The following is a 16099-nucleotide window of genomic DNA, read 5'->3' as shown; positions in this document are numbered from 1 at the left end:
CAGATCATGGTCTCATTCGCCCCGTCGCGCGGTGGCTTCATGCACCGCGCTGACGCCACATCTGGTAGCTCGTCGAAAGCGGGAGGTGCGTGTTGCGGTCAGACGTGTCGGTTCAGTCCAGGGGGACATGAGCGAGGCTGCCCTGGCTGGCCGGCCAGATGCCGTTTGGTGTTGGCATGGCCAAAGGAGGCATACCGTGTGGTCTCTGTCCGCCGGGTAAGATTCAGATGACGATGTGAAGAGATGAAGCATGCTTGATACTCGCTGAGAAGTGATGGTTTAACTTTCGTCGGAGGAGGAAGAGGAACCAGGATGGTTGATACGGGACCGCAGGGGTCTGGCAATGCTTTTGATGCTGGGGTGTCAGTCCCAGGTTGTTGGCAGGGACTGCAGGGGTCTACCGTGTTGGAGGGAGCACGAGGGGAAAGAGCGCCCGCCTGGATGTTGGCATGTTCCAACTGGCAAGTACCCGGAGGGAGATGCGACGATAGCGCTAACAGAATCGACGCAGCAGGGGACGGGCGCCCCCAATCGCCAGGCATGCAGGCCGGACGAGGACAATGCAACACCACGTCCGCCATCGCCGGCTCAAAGCAGCAATTCGAGGGTCTCTCGTCTCCAACGGCTCCCCGAGCCAAGTGAAGACGGTGCACGTCGTCCCCGCGTCGCAGCATCAGCAGGCGTCCATTGCCATGCCCAAAGCAGCAACGCTCGACACCGTTGGCAGCACCTTCTGGACGCTGTGGCGTCACCGTTGGGCCTCACCCCCGGAAGGGCCCCCAGAGTCCCCAGACCACCTGGGCGCACCCGCTAACAAGTCACCACCAACACCACCACGACTCCCAACACCACCACCAACACCACACCACCGCCCACCACCACCACCGTCCCTGTACCCGCCCAGGGGTCCCCTGACCGCGCGCACGCGAGAATCGAGACTCGCCCATCGAAACGCCTGGCGTCGCCCAAGCCTGCCTCCCCCCATTGGGCGTCGGCCCCTCGCCCGCTGGTTCGTCCGTATCGCAGCCAAGCCCTGCGCCTGCGCATAAGAAACGGGCGTCACCCACTCAGCTCCCGCCGTCGACGCCCTCCTCGCTTGTCGCATCTTGAGTTATTATCGCTGCTCCATCGCGCACTCCCGTCTTTCCATCCAGAAGCGCCATCGAAAGCAACCCCGTGGACGACGAACCGCCGCCGTCTTGGCACCGCGCGCCGCATTGAGACCCTCCGTTGAGCCTTAGACCCTGCGCGCCGCGAGTGACGTCAAACCGTTGACCCGCGCGTCCCCGATACTACCACGCTGCTCTTCGTACCCGTCCAGTCGACTCGCCATCGCTCACCACTCCATCTGCACAGCAACCGCCGCCATGACCCGCCGCCCGTCCACCAGCTCCAATTCGGACGCCTCGTCCACACTCTCCGGCTCGACGGCCTACTCCTACACAAAGGAGCCCATGGCCGCGACCGTCGAGGAGAAGGAGAAGCGCCGCGGCCTGCGCCAAAAGGCCCGCGACGTGGTCCACGACCTGGGCGCGCCGCCCACCAAGAGGCAGGACGCCAAGGAGGGCAAGCACACGTCCAACTTTGCCGAGGTGGCCTTTATCGGCGACGGGCTCTCCAACCTGCCCAAGGTTTAGTCCGCAAGGTCTAGTCAGAGAGAACATACGGCCTTGGCCGTGGCCATTTGCGACCAAGAGAATGGAATGACATGCAAAAACGGGGGAGACCAAGTGATGAGGCGTTTACTTTTCGATGGATTACGGTTTGGGATCTTGCGTGCGATATGTCTGGGAAATGGCGTTGGATTGGGACAGACGGACGACCAGTCCATGGCGAAATGCGAGCCGAGTATTGGTCTCACTGACGCACGAGGATTTGATGCCCAGACGCTCACATCGTTTGGCGCGTTGACGAGCATCTGAACCTGGCACGTCCCCAGCACCCGAGGCCAAGATCTGTCACGAGCGAGGGGCGGCGTTCGTGGCGTATGGCTTGCCTTGGCTGCGTCACGCCTGGTCCCTGCGCTGGGCGTACAGTCGGTAACGAAGCGATGTTGACTTATCTATTTATCTCGTTCGCAATGCCTTTTAATGACAATGCACGTAACTCGAATGTTGAGCACGGTTAGTGGTTTCGTAAGTCTGCGCTTCAGAGCGAACATGGCCCAGAGGAATTGGTACCGATTCCGAGCGACCTGGCATCCCTTCGCTGATACACGACGAAGCTTGTCACTAGAGTGAATGCAGCGGCCTTCTTCGCAAATGGCCTGTTCCGTTCACACTCGGAGTCGTGAGGCTGAAGGCTGCGCTCGTAATGGCGAGTATCGTCCATCTACACACACTTGCGTCGTCGATTAGTTCACTGCCACGAATCTCCAGCAAGACCTGCCGCTCCTTGGCCCGGGACCTGTTAGACGCCATCCCGTGGAACATTCGCCGCGCCTGGACCCAAACCTGCCCGTACTCCGACCGTCGTCTCACCTCATGAAGAACCCACCGTCCACTGCCTGCGTTACGCAATATATGTGACCGAAACCCCCCTCCCCCTTTATAGGTTTTCGCACATGCTCATTACCTCATCGTACCATGCGCACGACCGCGCCACTCGAAACATGGAGAGCCTGAAATAAAACCTGTCGGTTCGAACAAAATCGTCCATGATAACTGCGTGTTCTCCCCCCGCAGTCGAAAAAGAATAGCCTTCAGATTTGTTGGTTCTCTTATCCTAGGTTGATCTGACTTACTCGCAGCAATGAAGCATCATCTTATTCTCCTCTTCGCGGTCCTGGGCGCCGCCCACCAAGCCGCCACCGAGGACAAACTCTACGGGGTGAGTTGATCATAACAGCGCCCTGCCGTGTCTGCTCTTTGTCGTCCCCCTCTCGCCCAAGGCCGATTTGTCAAGAGAGCGAGTAGGGCGGAGAGGCAAAATGAGCTTTGAGCTCAAGAGAGTGAGGAGAGGAAGAAAAGAAAGAGTGACGACTGACGCGCTGTTGTTCGGCAACGGGCAGGTATGCAACGCCGCCGACAACACCTGCGCCCTGCAACAGCCTCACTTCCTCGGGAGGAACGAGTTTGGCTACGCCCAGTTCCGGTACGAGGAGGTCATCATGCCCTGCGACGACGCCACTCCCGTGAGTTACCTACCTTGCTACCCATTCTCCCCTCTCTCCCTTCTCACCCCCCATAACTCCAGCTCCAACAACCGCCTATGTAAAGCAGTTTCCGTCTGTCTGAACACGGAGCTCACATACATGCATGAATATAGTGCCGCACGCAACGCAACCACTGCAGCTGGAACAAAGACACCTGCAAGGTCGTCTGCGACCGCCCCGCAGACGTACGTGGACTCTCCTACGCTCATTCATCCCCATGCGCGTTCTTGATTCCCTCCCGAGAAGCCAAAACGTTCTTTTTTTTTCTTGTGTTGTGCCGTTTTTACTAACGATTCGTCTGCTTACCTGGGAAGTACAGTGGGCTCGGTAGTCCCGTTCCCCCACCGCAACGACCGCGGACCTGCTGCAAGTCCAGTCCAACTCCCGTCTGCATTTGTAAAACTCGCAGTGCGCCGTCGGTTTTGAGATGAGTTGGTGGTCCGTCCAAACTTGTGGGCAACTGAGCCTCCCGTGGCGGGCGGCGGAGGTGGGACCCCGTCGTCGGGTTATCCGCTCGCTTGCACGCCCGGCCGGTGGTCTCATGTGAAAGCGAGCCTTAGAAGCTCCACGGAGAGAGCCCATTGCCCTGCAGGCTTGGGGGTGTTCGCCTACATCAGGCGGGCTGTCTTTGGTTGTGTGTCAGCGTTCGGGGGCTTACAAATGGATCGATCCGTGGGGACGGATGGGGGGCTTCCTCGCGCTGGGGCGTCGATCCTTTGGTGGGCTGGGATGGCTGGCAGCTGGGGGCGGCAAGGCGGGGTGGGTGCTGGGATGGGGCTAGGAGCCTAGGACGCTGTCATCTGGAGCCGCTTGTTGACGTCGGCCGCTTCCTTTTGTGGTTTTCTGTATGAAGTACTATGTGTTATAAGTGGGCAAAGTGAACAATTGTTCGTCGTCATATCCATCACGCCTGCTCTTTCTGTATAAGAAGCATCTCGCGTCGCCTGCAGCAACATCGACGAGCCATCAACTCATCATCTCTGCATCTTATACCCAGTCTTTCATACACAGTCACAAGCAACGCCGGTGCGCACCTCGCTTGGCACCAAGGTCCATCCATATATCCAGGGATACACACTCTATTCTCGCTCGTGCATCCACGCTGCCACGACAACCCCCGTTCGGAGCCCCCGCCATGGCTGCTACTCCTGCTGCCGCTCCTCTCCCCGCGACGCAGCGCGCCGTCGTCATGACGGGCAAGCGCCAGCCCTACGCCGAGATGGAGGCGCCCGTCTTCGCCCCGCAGCCGGGCGAGGTCGTCGTGCGCGTCGAGTGGACGGCCTCGACGCCGCTCGACCTGCACCGCGCCGACGGCGGGCTCCTCGTCCCCTCGTGGCCCGCGCAGACGGGCGGCGGCGGCGCGGCCGGCACCGTCGTCGCCCTCGGCGGTTCTGACGCCAACGACGCGGCGCTCAAGGGCCTGCGCGTCGGCGACAAGGTCATGGCCTTTGCCTTCCACGGCGGCAAGGAGGCCAACCACCAGGAGTACATCACCATCCCCGCGTACCTCGCCGGTCGGGTCCCCGACGGCGTCTCGCTGCAGGAGGCGAGCACCGTGCCCGTCAACCTCGTCACCGTCTTCCACACCGCCACCACGGACCTTGAGCTCGAGCTGCCGTGGCCCATCCCGCAGGGCTGGACGCCCGCGGCGGCCGACGCGCCCATCCTCGTCTGGGGCGCGAGCAGCAGCGTTGGCATCTACGCCGTGCAGGTGCTGCGCCACTGGGGGTACAGGCAGGTTCTGGCCGTGTCGAGCGGCAGGCACCACGAGTACCTGCGGCGTGTGGGCGCGACGGCCTGCTTCGACTACACCAAGCCCGACGTGGTGCAGTCCATCCTCGCGTACGCAAGGGAGAATGGCAGCGGCGCCGGGGAGCCGCAGGTCCCCTACATCCTCGACTGCATCGGCTCGCTGGAGGGGACCCTACGACCCCTGACGAGCATCGCCCAGCGCGGGAGCCGCGTGGCCGTCATGCTTCCCGTTATCCTCAAGGACGCCACAGAAGAGGACGAGCCCGAGTATGAGATGGACGTCTCCAAGTGTCTGCCGGACAAGTGGACAGAGGGCGTCATCCTCAGGGGCGCGAGGACACACTTCTATCTCCAGGTGAGTCCCCTGCCCAGCGCCTCACGCGCAGCACGCAAGCTGACCCTGCGCAGAACGAATTCTTCAAGGAGAGGTTGCAGCCTGAAATCATGCCTGCCTTGCTGGCGGACAAGATCATCGAGCCCAACAAGCAGCGCATCGTCGAGGGCGCAAGCATGGTGGAGAGGGCACAAAACGCGCTCAGCTTGCTAAGGAGCAAGACGGTGAGCGGCGAGAGGTTAGTGTGGAAGGTCTCGGACTGAAGTGGTGCAGGTCGGCGACCATGTATAAAGTATTAAATGCATCCGTCATGTCTGAACGCCTTCCGACATCCCAATCATGCCGTCATTCGCCTGTGTATCCCGGCTTCTCAGCTTCCGTGGCGCATCTTGGCCGTATATGGCGGAGGCGGGTCCGGTCATCTTGCTGGCCAGCATGACGGCCCCTCGTGATGGCCTACATCGTCGCCTATTTTCTGGTACCGCACTGAATCGTTCCAAAAGCGGTTCTTCTCAGAGAATCATTGGCGTTTCGAACAAGCAAGCGCGCCCTTGTTGTCAAGTCATCCGTTGCATGAGCCGGGCCCGGCACTTAGTCGTCGCGGCTCGGCGCGGAATATGCATCACCGTCCGACACTGTTCATATCATTCCAGCGCACCCTTTCTATCACTCACACAGGAATTGTGGTCTCGCCCTCCATGAAGTGATCCATGGCATCAGTGCCAACTTGCCTGTTCAACGGTCAGTACAGCAGCGCCTTTTTAGAGTTTCTAGAGGACGACACATCAAAGAGTCGAAACGAAAATAAAGAGGAGGAGGGGGGACGGGGTTTGTGCACGCACGTGGTAAGCATCAGGCGCGTAAAGTCGTCAATATCGCCGGGCCGCCCGTACATCCAAAAGTCCTTGAAGGACAGGTTTTCGATCCACCACTGAGGCTTTTCGCGCCAGGCGCGGTAAAACTCGACCGAGGACGCCGCGTCCCAAAGGTGCCGCGAGGCGGTAAAGCTCTGTGTCTCGCTCCACATGCCGCAGTCGGCTGCGCGCGAGAAGAGTCCATGATTAGCCCAGGTAGTCGGTGAAATAGCAAGGGGTTGCTGCTGCAGTTGCGGCTGCTGCTGCTGCGGCCACCAAGACGACGACGAGGACGCTAATGGTGGTTGCGGCAGAAGCGGCTGTGGCTGCGGCTGCGGGGGGAGGGAATAGGGGGATTGCATACGTTCTTCCGACTTGAGCACGTAAATGACGCACATGAAGGCGTAGGCGGCCATGATGCTGCGTCGGGCGCTCTCGAGGAAGATCCAACTCTACAAAGACACGTTAGCGTTATGCTTCTCCTCTCCCGTCTACGAGGGGCTGCAGATGGGGGACTGGGCAGCAAGCGGGGCAGTCGAAGGAAAGGGGTACACATACTTCCCAGCTCTTGGGGTTGGCCTCCTTGCCGCCCACGCGCTGACCATTGACGCGCGACTCGGCTTCGAGCTCGTCCTTTGCGAGCTCCAGGTCCTTGACCCAGGCGAGCATGATGCACATCTCGCGCTCCGCGGCGGCGCGCATGCCGACGTCGCCGTCGAAGACGCGCATCGAGTTGAGCACCGTCATGGCCTGGACGCGGGCGAGCCTATCGGCGGGGGTGACGGCGCGCTCGCCCTCGCGGTGGACGTCGCGGGCGGCGTCGGCGAGGAGGCGCATGGCCCAGGCCTTGTTGGCGGGTGACCGCCCCGAGTAGGCAGCCGCGGCGGCGTAGGCGGCGAGCATCGTCTTGGGCAGCTGCGTCGCCCACAGGCGCGGGTGCATGAACGGCAGGGCGCGCGTCGAGGCGAATGTCGAGTGCAGGTTGGTGAGGAAGGAAACGATGAAGCCGACGCGCGTGCGCGGGTCGTGCACCTGCAGGGGGTCGACGTCGAGGCAGGCCTGCTCGTTGGCCTTGAGGACGGAGAGGTCGCGGACGGGCTGCTGTGGTTGCTGGTGAAGCTGGGACTCTTGTTGCTGCTGTTCGAGGGTCTCCGTCATCGTCGCCGCGGGCGGCATCGTCGGCAGCGGCGGGAGGTCGAGCTTGCCGCTGCCGGAGCCGGCGTCGTGATAGCCCGGGTGCAGGTTCCAGATGTCGGCGGCGCCGGCGCCACCCGAGGCGTTCATGAGGTCGACGATGGAAAAGTCGACGCCGCCGAGGATGTTGCCGACGTTGTCGTCGCCCGCGACGCCAGCGTGGTGGTTGCAGTTGGCGGCGCCGTTGTGCATGCTCTCGGAGCTCGTGTCGGTGCCCAGGCTGTCCATGTCGAAGCCCATGTCGAATTCGGGCACGTCGCCGAGGCCCGGCGGCGTGCAGTTGGTGGTACTTGAGGCGGAGGAGCCGGAGCAGGCGTTGCCGTTACCGTTGAGATTGTTAGTGTTGTTGTTGGCCGTGGAGGTGCCGTTGGTAGAGTTGGGCGTCGTCGACGTCGTCGCGGCAGAAGAGGCGTGATGATGGTGGTGGTGATGGTGATGAGGCGACGACGGCGGCGGCATCCGCTGGTAGACACACTCAAGCCCCTTGTTCGCGCACCGGGTGCACCGGGGCGTCCGCTTGTCACAACGGCGCTTGCCCCGGACGCAAGCGTTGCAGCTCTTTTGCCGAGATGCGGCCGCGGCGCGCTCCTCGCGGAGCAGCGTGCCGACGAGGGCATCCATTCTGGATCGCGAGAAGCCTTTGAGACGTGGGGAGGCAGCCGCTGAGCGGTGTGTATGTGAGTGTGTGTGCGCGCGTGTGTGCCTCGTCAGATTCGTCCACTGTTACTCGCGCGTGCTCAACGCCTCGCCTATCTCATCAGTCGTGTCGAGCTCGGCGCGAACGGATGCTGGCGTTGGCCGCGGCGATGACGGATGCAAGGACGGATGAGAAGACGGATGAGAAGACACAACCTGGAAGGCATGTCCATGGCGCGGCGCGGCGCCGCCGTTCCTTCCTCGCGTGCGGTGCGGTCAACTGAACGGCGGACTGGATTCATCAGCATCCAGGCGCCAGCGGCCGCCTCAGCAAATCAGCGGCCTCCCTTGCTCGGGCCTGCCCCGCCCTATTCGGGGCGTCTGCCCACCCGAACTCCGGCACGGGCCCCCTCTTCGGGGCGGCCGTGTAGTCCGCCGCACACGCCACTGAAAAGTCGCCGCGCTGCGGACATCAGCGTCGGGTCGGCTGACTGAGGTGCGCGCCTGGCGGGCGAAAAAAGCCGGGACCGCAGCGCCAATCCGCCGAGCGAGCAAACCGTGAACACCGTCTTGGACTTGAACAAGCTCAACATCTTTAAAAGATGTTGGTCGAGTTCATCTCCCAAAGGCGCAGTCCTTCTTCTGTATTATTCTACCCCATATCGCTGCCATTTTAATGGTCTGGGAACGGACAAGGGTTCCGCGGTGGCGCTTTGATTCTGTCCGCTGCAGGCTGGATACGTGTACCCTGGCGGACTCCGCAGGACAGAATTCCGCCTGCTGGTCTGATCATCGTCCCGGAACGCACTTGTCATCTGCCGTTGACATCTCGGCATGGAATCGGATCGTAGACCATCGACGTATTCAGGGTGCAAGGGGGGTCCATCACAACTTTGCCCGCAGGGTGTTTCGCAAGGGCACATGCGCGGCTGCATGCCTCCCGCCCACTTTATCTGCCTGCATGCACGCAACACCTGCAGGCAAGGCTCAAACCCGTCCATTCGAAGGGCTATGTACGTCCAGCTGCTCCCTCCTCCCCGACATGCCCACATGCCCTTGCGCCGTCACCCAGCTGCCTGCCGGCCAGTTTGCCAAGGCGGCCCCTGCGTGCGCCGAGCCTCGACCGGCCCATCAATTCAAATCCAACCATCGACCTTCAATGGTCTCCCGCTCTCTCTCAGCCTTTTCGCCATCCTCAGAGGTCCCTCCCTCCCATCATCGTTTGTGCAAGCAGGCCCCCTGTTGCCGGGCAGCTTGTCCCTGTTTAACCCTTCGCCGTATGAAGACCGACCCGGACTGCGTACTCGGAACTCGTCACGAAGCTCCTTTCCAGCATGCTCCCCCCTGAATCCTCCACGACTCCATTAGGATCTCGTACCGACAATCCACGGCACAAGGCCCGCCCAATTCATTGCGGGAAATATCCGCGCGTACAAAAGAGATGAACATCCGACAGTTGTCGAGTTGCACTCGTCGACAGCCAATGCGTCCCGTAGTGTGTTGGTCTCGAAAGAAAGCGAGTAGGTACAAAGCCGCCTAATGTCAGGCAACCAATCCATGAGCGATATGCTCACAGCGTAAATTAGAAAGTCAAACAAGAAATCCCTCTAGTAAAACAACGAGGCCTACGCCGGGCCTCGACCGGGGGCTCAATATGCGCCAAAGTCCGGATTTCGTGGATCCAGCTGCGGCGGCAGCATGGTGGCTGCGCCGTTCTCTCTTTTTTGTTGCAAATCGTACCCTGCTGGTTTATCGTTCAGTCGTGCATTTGCTTGTCTTGTCTGACATAGCAAAGTCTGGTCGCTTCGTCCGTGGTGGACAAACCGCGACCGAGCGAGCTCCTCAGTACCGCTCTGGCCGGTACCCGTTGACACGGGGCGCCTCGTACTGTACGCCCGTCATCGAGTCCGGCCCGTTCGGTATACTGTTGCTGATGGACCGCAGAGGTGGCAGCTCTGTGCGGTTCGCGTTGGCGTAGGGATCAGGCGCGTACGAGCCCCCTTGCGAGCTCGGCGGCTGCGACGGCGGCGGGCCTTGCTGGGCATGCGATGGAGGGTGCGCACCTTCCATCCTCACGCCGTGCAGCTCGCGACGTAGCATCTCGATCTCGGCCAGGGCTGTGTTGTAGTGGGACTGAAGGAGTCGGAGATGCTCCGACTGCCTCTGGTGTTCCGCGATCGCTGCAGAATGTTAGCCGTCGAGGTATTCACCCGGGGGGGGGGGGGGGGGGGGCCAGCGATTTCTCACCTTTGGTCAGGATCTCCCACTTGGACGCTTTTGATCCCCGCTCCTGGGGCATGAGGTCTCGCAGCTGGTCAAACAGCTCCTTCATCTCGGTACGACGTTTGCGCTCAGCAAGCTTGTGGCTGACACGAAGCTCAGGAGTCCGACTGTACGGCTGCGATCCTGTGGGGCCGCCGCCCTCTTCGGCCTGTAGGTCGCTGAGCTGCTTGTGCTGCATCGTGTGATGGTGCACGGAGGGGTACTCGGATGCCTGCGACATGCGTGCGTGATCGGGCGCGTCATCGAGCCGGCGCTGACCGGGTGGCAGTCGCGACTCGGTGGTGAACTGGCTACTAGCTATGGACTCGGTGATGCTGCTGCGCCGCGAGTCGTCGTATCTGCCAGGGGGGCCGACCCTTTGGATCTCCTCCTCGGGGAAAGCCCATGCCTGGCCCTTGGTCGGCTCTGCTGCACGAGCGATGTGGCTGGTGGCAGGACCAGTGATGGCTGGGGCGGTCCTGATCGTCTTAGGCTCGGGGTTCCTTTCAGCACTCGGCTGGTATCCATTGGAAATCCTGTGCACGGACAGGGCCTCCAGCCCTGGCCGGGGATTTCGCTGCGAGTGTAGCGTGTTCTGGATGGAGCTGGTCGACTGATTGTTGCTCGTGTACGGGGAGCCTCCCAGGCGCATATCGCTGAAGCCTTGGTTGATCCTGCTATCCACGCTCTCACGGCGCGCAGCCGCAGCACCTGGCGTGAGGTTCTCGCCCAGGGTAGCCCCGTTTTGCCCGTGAGACTCCAGCGACGTCGGTCGCTCGTATCGGCGCTGGTCGTTGCCGCTGGGGCTTGTTGGGGAAACCATGGAGGCAACGCTCATGTTGCTGGCGGACGGAGAAAGGAGGGCCTGCGGCACCATGTTTGATGCGACAGGAGAAGGGGTCTTGTCGGCGGAAGACTGGTAGCTGGAGCCGGTCGGGCTAAGGCCGTTTGCGCTAAAGGAGGCGGCCGACGTGTCTGCACCAAAGGCTGTAAGCAAAGTTAAGAAGGGCCTGCTGGCTATGGGATGCTCGGTCTATGACATACGCTTGCTGGAAGCCTCAGCTGTCGAGTAGAAGCCGGAATCGCGCAATTGCGGCGGAGGAATGCTGTGGTTTGGCGGCTGATCTTCCTGGTTCAGGATATTCGTCAGGCCCGCAGCTTTGGTCGGCGCGGGCCGTTGCTGCTGCTGAGTCTGAGTTTCCATGGCGGTCATGGCTGTAGGTCGAGGGAGCAAATGGGACGGGGAGCGACGCGGCGCCGGCTCGGGTTCTGTCCCTCTTTGGCTGGACTACCTACGGCGAGTGAATCCACGGTCGGTAGAGTATCGTGATGGACGGTGGTGATAATGGTTCACACAAAGAAAGGGATAAATTTGCAGCGCTGGCGTTGGGGCTATCGTGCGTGGGCTCGTCCGGTCCTGGGTACGACGGCGACACGACGTGTGCGGCACGCTGAGGTATGATGCTTGGAGCAAACAGGCGACAGACGCTTGCTGGTTTGCCGTGGATATGTCGTCTACGGAACGGGCACGACAGATGAGTAGAGAGTGTGAGCGGCAAGAAATTGGCGGCGTCGGGCACGGAAGGAAGATCTGTGTCGCTGCTGGGGAGGCGGCGAGCCTACAACGCGGCGGGCAAATTCGTCCAGTGGCCTAGCGCAGCACCATGGGATAGGGGCGTCGGGGGTGTCGAAAGGGCTATGTGAAGAAGATTCGAAAGCGCGCGTTGCACAGCGGTGCGTCGTGTGTCGAAGAAGGCGAAGGAGAGTCGGGGACGGCACAGAAAAGGAGGGAGAGGGAGTGAGGCTTGATGGATGCGAGAGGTGAGAGGCAAGAGCGGGTTGATCTGAGGAGGGCGGGTTGGGGTTCGAGTGGCGGCCAAGCAGGACGGGAGGAGGGTAAGGCAAGGTTCCCTGTCCAGCGAGCGGGTACCCAATACCAGACATAGGCCGCGGCCATGTACCTCCCGTCGTCCCCATCGGCCACCGTCCAGGGTGCCTGGTAAGAATTTTAACGGGGCACGGCAGCAGTTTGCAGCGCTCCCAGCGCCTAAAATATGCTCGGACGTGCCGCGGGCCTGCCCTCCAGCCCGGTATTGGGTACCTTGGGTACTCCGTACCTCCCGTCCTGTCCAAGACTGCTTTAGTGCCTGCCTCCGGCGGTGCCTCGAAGAGCCGAAGTTTGGAGTGCGGATGCCGTGCCTGGGGCCGCGATAAGGAAGGGCCTCGCCTGGTTTGATGCCCGGGCAGAAGCACAGTCTGGAGGGATGGGACGGCACTGGCATTGGCACGCACGGGACACGGCGCAGGCGAGCACCAAGGAGATGGGCACATGCAGCAACGCAAAGGGGCAGCATCAGCAGCAGCGCAGCGCGCCACAATACGAAAGTCCTTGCCGGTAGGCTCAATTGGCATGGGCAGGGAGGCAGGCACCTCAGCGAGCGAGCGGGAGGTGGACGGCAATGGACGGAGCACCTGCCGCAGAGAGGTACCAGTATTTTCCATTTCAAAACGGGGCAGAGCACGGGCGCGCCAACGGCCAGCGACTGTCGAACCTGCCCGCCCGCTGAAGGATGAGCAGCCAAGCCTCTGGAGGCACTCGGACAGGGAGCCTGGGCCACGACACGACACGACACGGCACGCCTCGCCTCGCCAGCGTCTTGCCGCACTTTTCACGAAGCAGCGAGGTGCAACCTGGAAAGCATGTACGTCTTGCGGAGCATGTACAGCCATGTAGGGGTACGCCGGGCGCGCAGGCACACGTACCTCGACTCGCCCGCCGGCGGCTTGCCCGCTCGCCCACTCTCGCGCCCACTCGCGCCCACTCGCCCACGCGCTCAGCAGCTGGGATCCGCCGCTAGCCACGAGCGACCCAAGCACGGAAGCGCCCCCATGCGGCCGCATCCAGTTCGCGCTAGGCCTAACACCGACAGACTTCGGGGGGTGGTACCGGGCTCGTGGTGGTGGGCGGCCAGGCATCGGATGGTGGGCATGGGGGCGTCAGGGAACGTGGCCCCGGGCCTTGGGGGCGCCTCATGGCAGGCGTGTGAGGGTGACTTGCCATCCACTGCCACCTCATGGATGGGTGCCACCCAGGCGTGCCCTCCATGCCGCCCATGCCACGCCGCGCCACGCCATGCCACGGGGCGTCGGATGGACCACGCAGCGAGCCAGCCATCCAACCCATTGAGGTCGTGGGCCCGTGGGCCGGGCGGACTTGGCAGGGAGGATGCGAGGTTGGAGCCACTGGGGCGCCTGCGACCGCTGAGCCTGGAGAGAGAGGGACGGGACCTTTGGACTGTCGCCACGGAGGCGCCAGCGCTGCTGGTCCTGCTGGTCCTCAGTCGCTGTTGCTGATTCTTGTTCTACTGCCGCTGCTGCTGCTGGACCGGCGATGGCGAGAGCCCCGGCGCAGACCCAGCCCAGAGGGCGCAGTCGAGTGCCCTGGAGGTTGAGGGGGCCTGCTGGGAAGGGCGGACGCGCGGACGGCGTCCAGTGCCGAGTCCTGCGAGGCGACTCTGCGGTGCGGTATGCTCGTGTCCGCCACGGTCGCTCCAGCGCGTCCCGACCAGCAAAGCAAGCATTCGTGCCAGACGCCAGCTCGAGCACGTTGGCACCGTGGCCAGCATTCGTCTCAGCGTGGCACAACAGCCGGCTGTCGGGCGCAGCAGAGCTCGTGTGATCCTGGGGCAACAGCAGCATGGCTCGCATGGCTCGCATGGTCGGCCACGGGGACTGTGTCCTCCACATGCCTCACCCAAGGCACGTCGAATCCTCGTGGCCTGCCAGTGCCAACAAGCACCTGCCAACGCCGGCGGGTACGGGAATCTTCGCCTGCTGGGTCCATGGAAGGGCTCCGATCCTCCGTCCGTCCAGCCAGCCATCCGGCCGTTCATCCCCGTCCGTCCATGGCCCCGTCCATCCATCCGTCCACCCTTCCATCCACGGTCATCCTTGTCATCCATCCTCACCCTCTGCCCGACTGCCTGACGGGACGACCATCAGGGCGACCAAAAGGCGACAGCGAACCGAAACCACGAGGCACAGCAGCGCCAGAGAGCGGGCCTGCGACAGGGGGGGTGGCCGACAAGCTTCTGGCTGGGCTTGGCCGCGGTGCTCCCGAGACCGACCCGCTTCCGGCAGCCGCCAGACATGGGCCCCAGACACCGAGCGCGTGCTTGTCGTGACGCTGGCCGTCCTTTTGGGGGGGTCCGCCGCTGCCCTCCCGTGCTGATGGCGTCAACGGGACTTTGTGCTGCTCGCTTGCAACAAGCCGGCCATGTGCCACCGGGGCCGCTCTCTCCGTCACAGCCAGGCAGGCTCCAGGCGAGGTCGACTCTCGCCGCCCGTGAGTTTGGGGACAGAAGTCGACGGGTGTCAAAGTCAAATGTACGAGGTCGGGGTACCTGAGGTACCTCACCATGGTCGGTCCACCCTGGGCCATGTGTCTCTGTTCCATGTACTCGGTTCCTGGCTGCCCGCGTCCAGTGCTGTTTTGTACGAGTACTTGCACGCGTGCCTGTCTGGATGTGCGGTACTTGGCCGCCTATGCAGTCCGACATGTGCCGCCGCCATCTCGGCCAGTGACAGGGCAATTCCAGCAACCCAATATGCTCGGAGCCTTTCCGAGATTGGAGCAGTCTTGCCAGCTCGCCAATCGTCGTCGGCCCCAGCGAGATCAGCATTGTCTTGACGCTCAACGCTGCCCCAATGCTCTGACCGCAGATGGACAAGCACGCAGACTCGGACCTCGAGAAGACTGTTGGAGAGGGCGATGCTGGCCTTGGCTGGCTGCGGCCGCAAGAGTCAAAGTCGGCGAGCGCACTCGGCGAAAGCTGGACCGTCACGTTGCTTCTGGTGACCGACGAGACGCGCGAGGCGCTTCTTGACAAGCAGGCAAGCGATTCGATGCGACTCCTGGGGAAAGACCCAAAATAAAAAGTCGCCCATCGGACCTTGACGCGAGATACGCCGTGCTGCCATGCGCTGCCGCGCCCCGGAAACGGTTAAACACACAAGTGGAACGGCGGAGAAGGCCAGGGGTTGGCTTCGTCTCGGCACTAGCGCCATGGCATCTCTGCACGCACTGCCCGCGCAGAACACGTTTGTCGCCAAGCCGTGGCAGAGCAAAATGGTGGGAGGGTGCGACAGCGACCACGGGAGGAGACAGACACACACGGCACCCTCCTCCCTGCGCCGTGCCCATCCCTGCCCCGGTCCGTCCCCAACCCTTGGGCCAGCATCCCGGCTCGCCCTGCGGCAGCAAACAGCCTCTCCGGGTTGACCTTGGCCATGTCGCAGTGGGAGAACAGTGAAGGGGCTCGCCCTGTTGTCATCAACCATCAGGCTGCCGCGCTTGCCCCGACCCCTTCGCCTTGGTTGGAGATCGGGTCGCGTCAGACAGATCAGACAGACAGAGGCCAGGGCAGCTTGCGCGATCGTCGTGCATCGCGGCAGCCACGCTTATGTATGATGGACCTGCAGACCGTCCGCATCTCTCCGTCCCCACATAGTCTCCGAGCGTTCACGGGGGTTTCCAGGAGATGGGAGGCCACTGCGAGTACGGACGGAGTACCGCCTGTGTGTTTGAACAGGCGCAAGCGTGCAGTACAGACGTGTTATTTATTCGTCTTAAGTCCAGGCTGCACGACACACCGTTGCGGCATGCCGCCCGACACGTTCTTGCCGCCGGGACACGTCGTTCCGGCCTGGATTTTCTCCGTCAGAGGTTCACATCGGTCACCTGTAAACGTCACCTACCGCAAGTTGATAGTTCCCAGGTCATCGCGCGCCGACAAGAACGGGAGGAGGGTGGGCCATCACCCGGTTTCTCGGATATCAAATAGCCTCGACGAGTCAGAAGTAAGGAGATCGGCAGCGAGTGCCTGTCAGTGAAAAGACCTCATCCATTTCGTG

The 16099-nt window shown here is 62.3% G+C and overlaps 4 protein-coding genes across 4 annotated transcripts; 2 read left to right on the top strand and 2 right to left on the bottom strand.

Annotated features, from left to right (window-relative positions):
- Positions 1-1367: 1367 nt before the first annotated feature.
- PLICBS_007134 (uncharacterized protein) lies at positions 1368-1637 on the top strand (the record flags this gene model as incomplete). Its single annotated transcript, XM_065601116.1, has 1 exon — positions 1368-1637. The coding sequence occupies one exon, from the start codon at positions 1368-1370 to the stop codon at positions 1635-1637; it is 270 nt and encodes an 89-aa protein (XP_065457188.1).
- A 2652-nt stretch (positions 1638-4289) lies between these two features.
- Positions 4290-5503, top strand: PLICBS_007133 (uncharacterized protein; the record flags this gene model as incomplete). The annotated part of the gene is made up of 2 exons (XM_018320543.2): positions 4290-5261; positions 5315-5503. 2 exons carry the CDS (start codon positions 4290-4292, stop codon positions 5501-5503), a joined length of 1161 nt encoding a protein of 386 aa, XP_018180440.2.
- Positions 5504-5910: 407 nt separating this feature from the next.
- PLICBS_007132 (uncharacterized protein) lies at positions 5911-7909 on the bottom strand (the record flags this gene model as incomplete). The annotated part of the gene is made up of 4 exons (XM_065601115.1): positions 5911-5971; positions 6083-6278; positions 6459-6546; positions 6653-7909. The coding sequence occupies 4 exons, from the start codon at positions 7907-7909 to the stop codon at positions 5911-5913; spliced, it is 1602 nt and encodes a 533-aa protein (XP_065457187.1).
- A 1857-nt stretch (positions 7910-9766) lies between these two features.
- PLICBS_007131 (uncharacterized protein) lies at positions 9767-11399 on the bottom strand (the record flags this gene model as incomplete). The annotated part of the gene is made up of 3 exons (XM_065601114.1): positions 9767-10104; positions 10172-11173; positions 11231-11399. The coding sequence occupies 3 exons, from the start codon at positions 11397-11399 to the stop codon at positions 9767-9769; spliced, it is 1509 nt and encodes a 502-aa protein (XP_065457186.1).
- Between the last annotated feature and the right edge of the window lie 4700 nt (positions 11400-16099).

Source organism: Purpureocillium lilacinum (assembly GCF_023168085.1).
Source record: "Purpureocillium lilacinum CBS 284.36 DNA, scaffold_5, whole genome shotgun sequence".
In the NCBI taxonomy this organism is placed as follows: Eukaryota; Fungi; Ascomycota; class Sordariomycetes; order Hypocreales; family Ophiocordycipitaceae; genus Purpureocillium; species Purpureocillium lilacinum.
The sequence above is the reverse complement of the archived record's forward strand: the minus strand, read 5'-3'. Positions and strand labels throughout refer to the sequence as shown.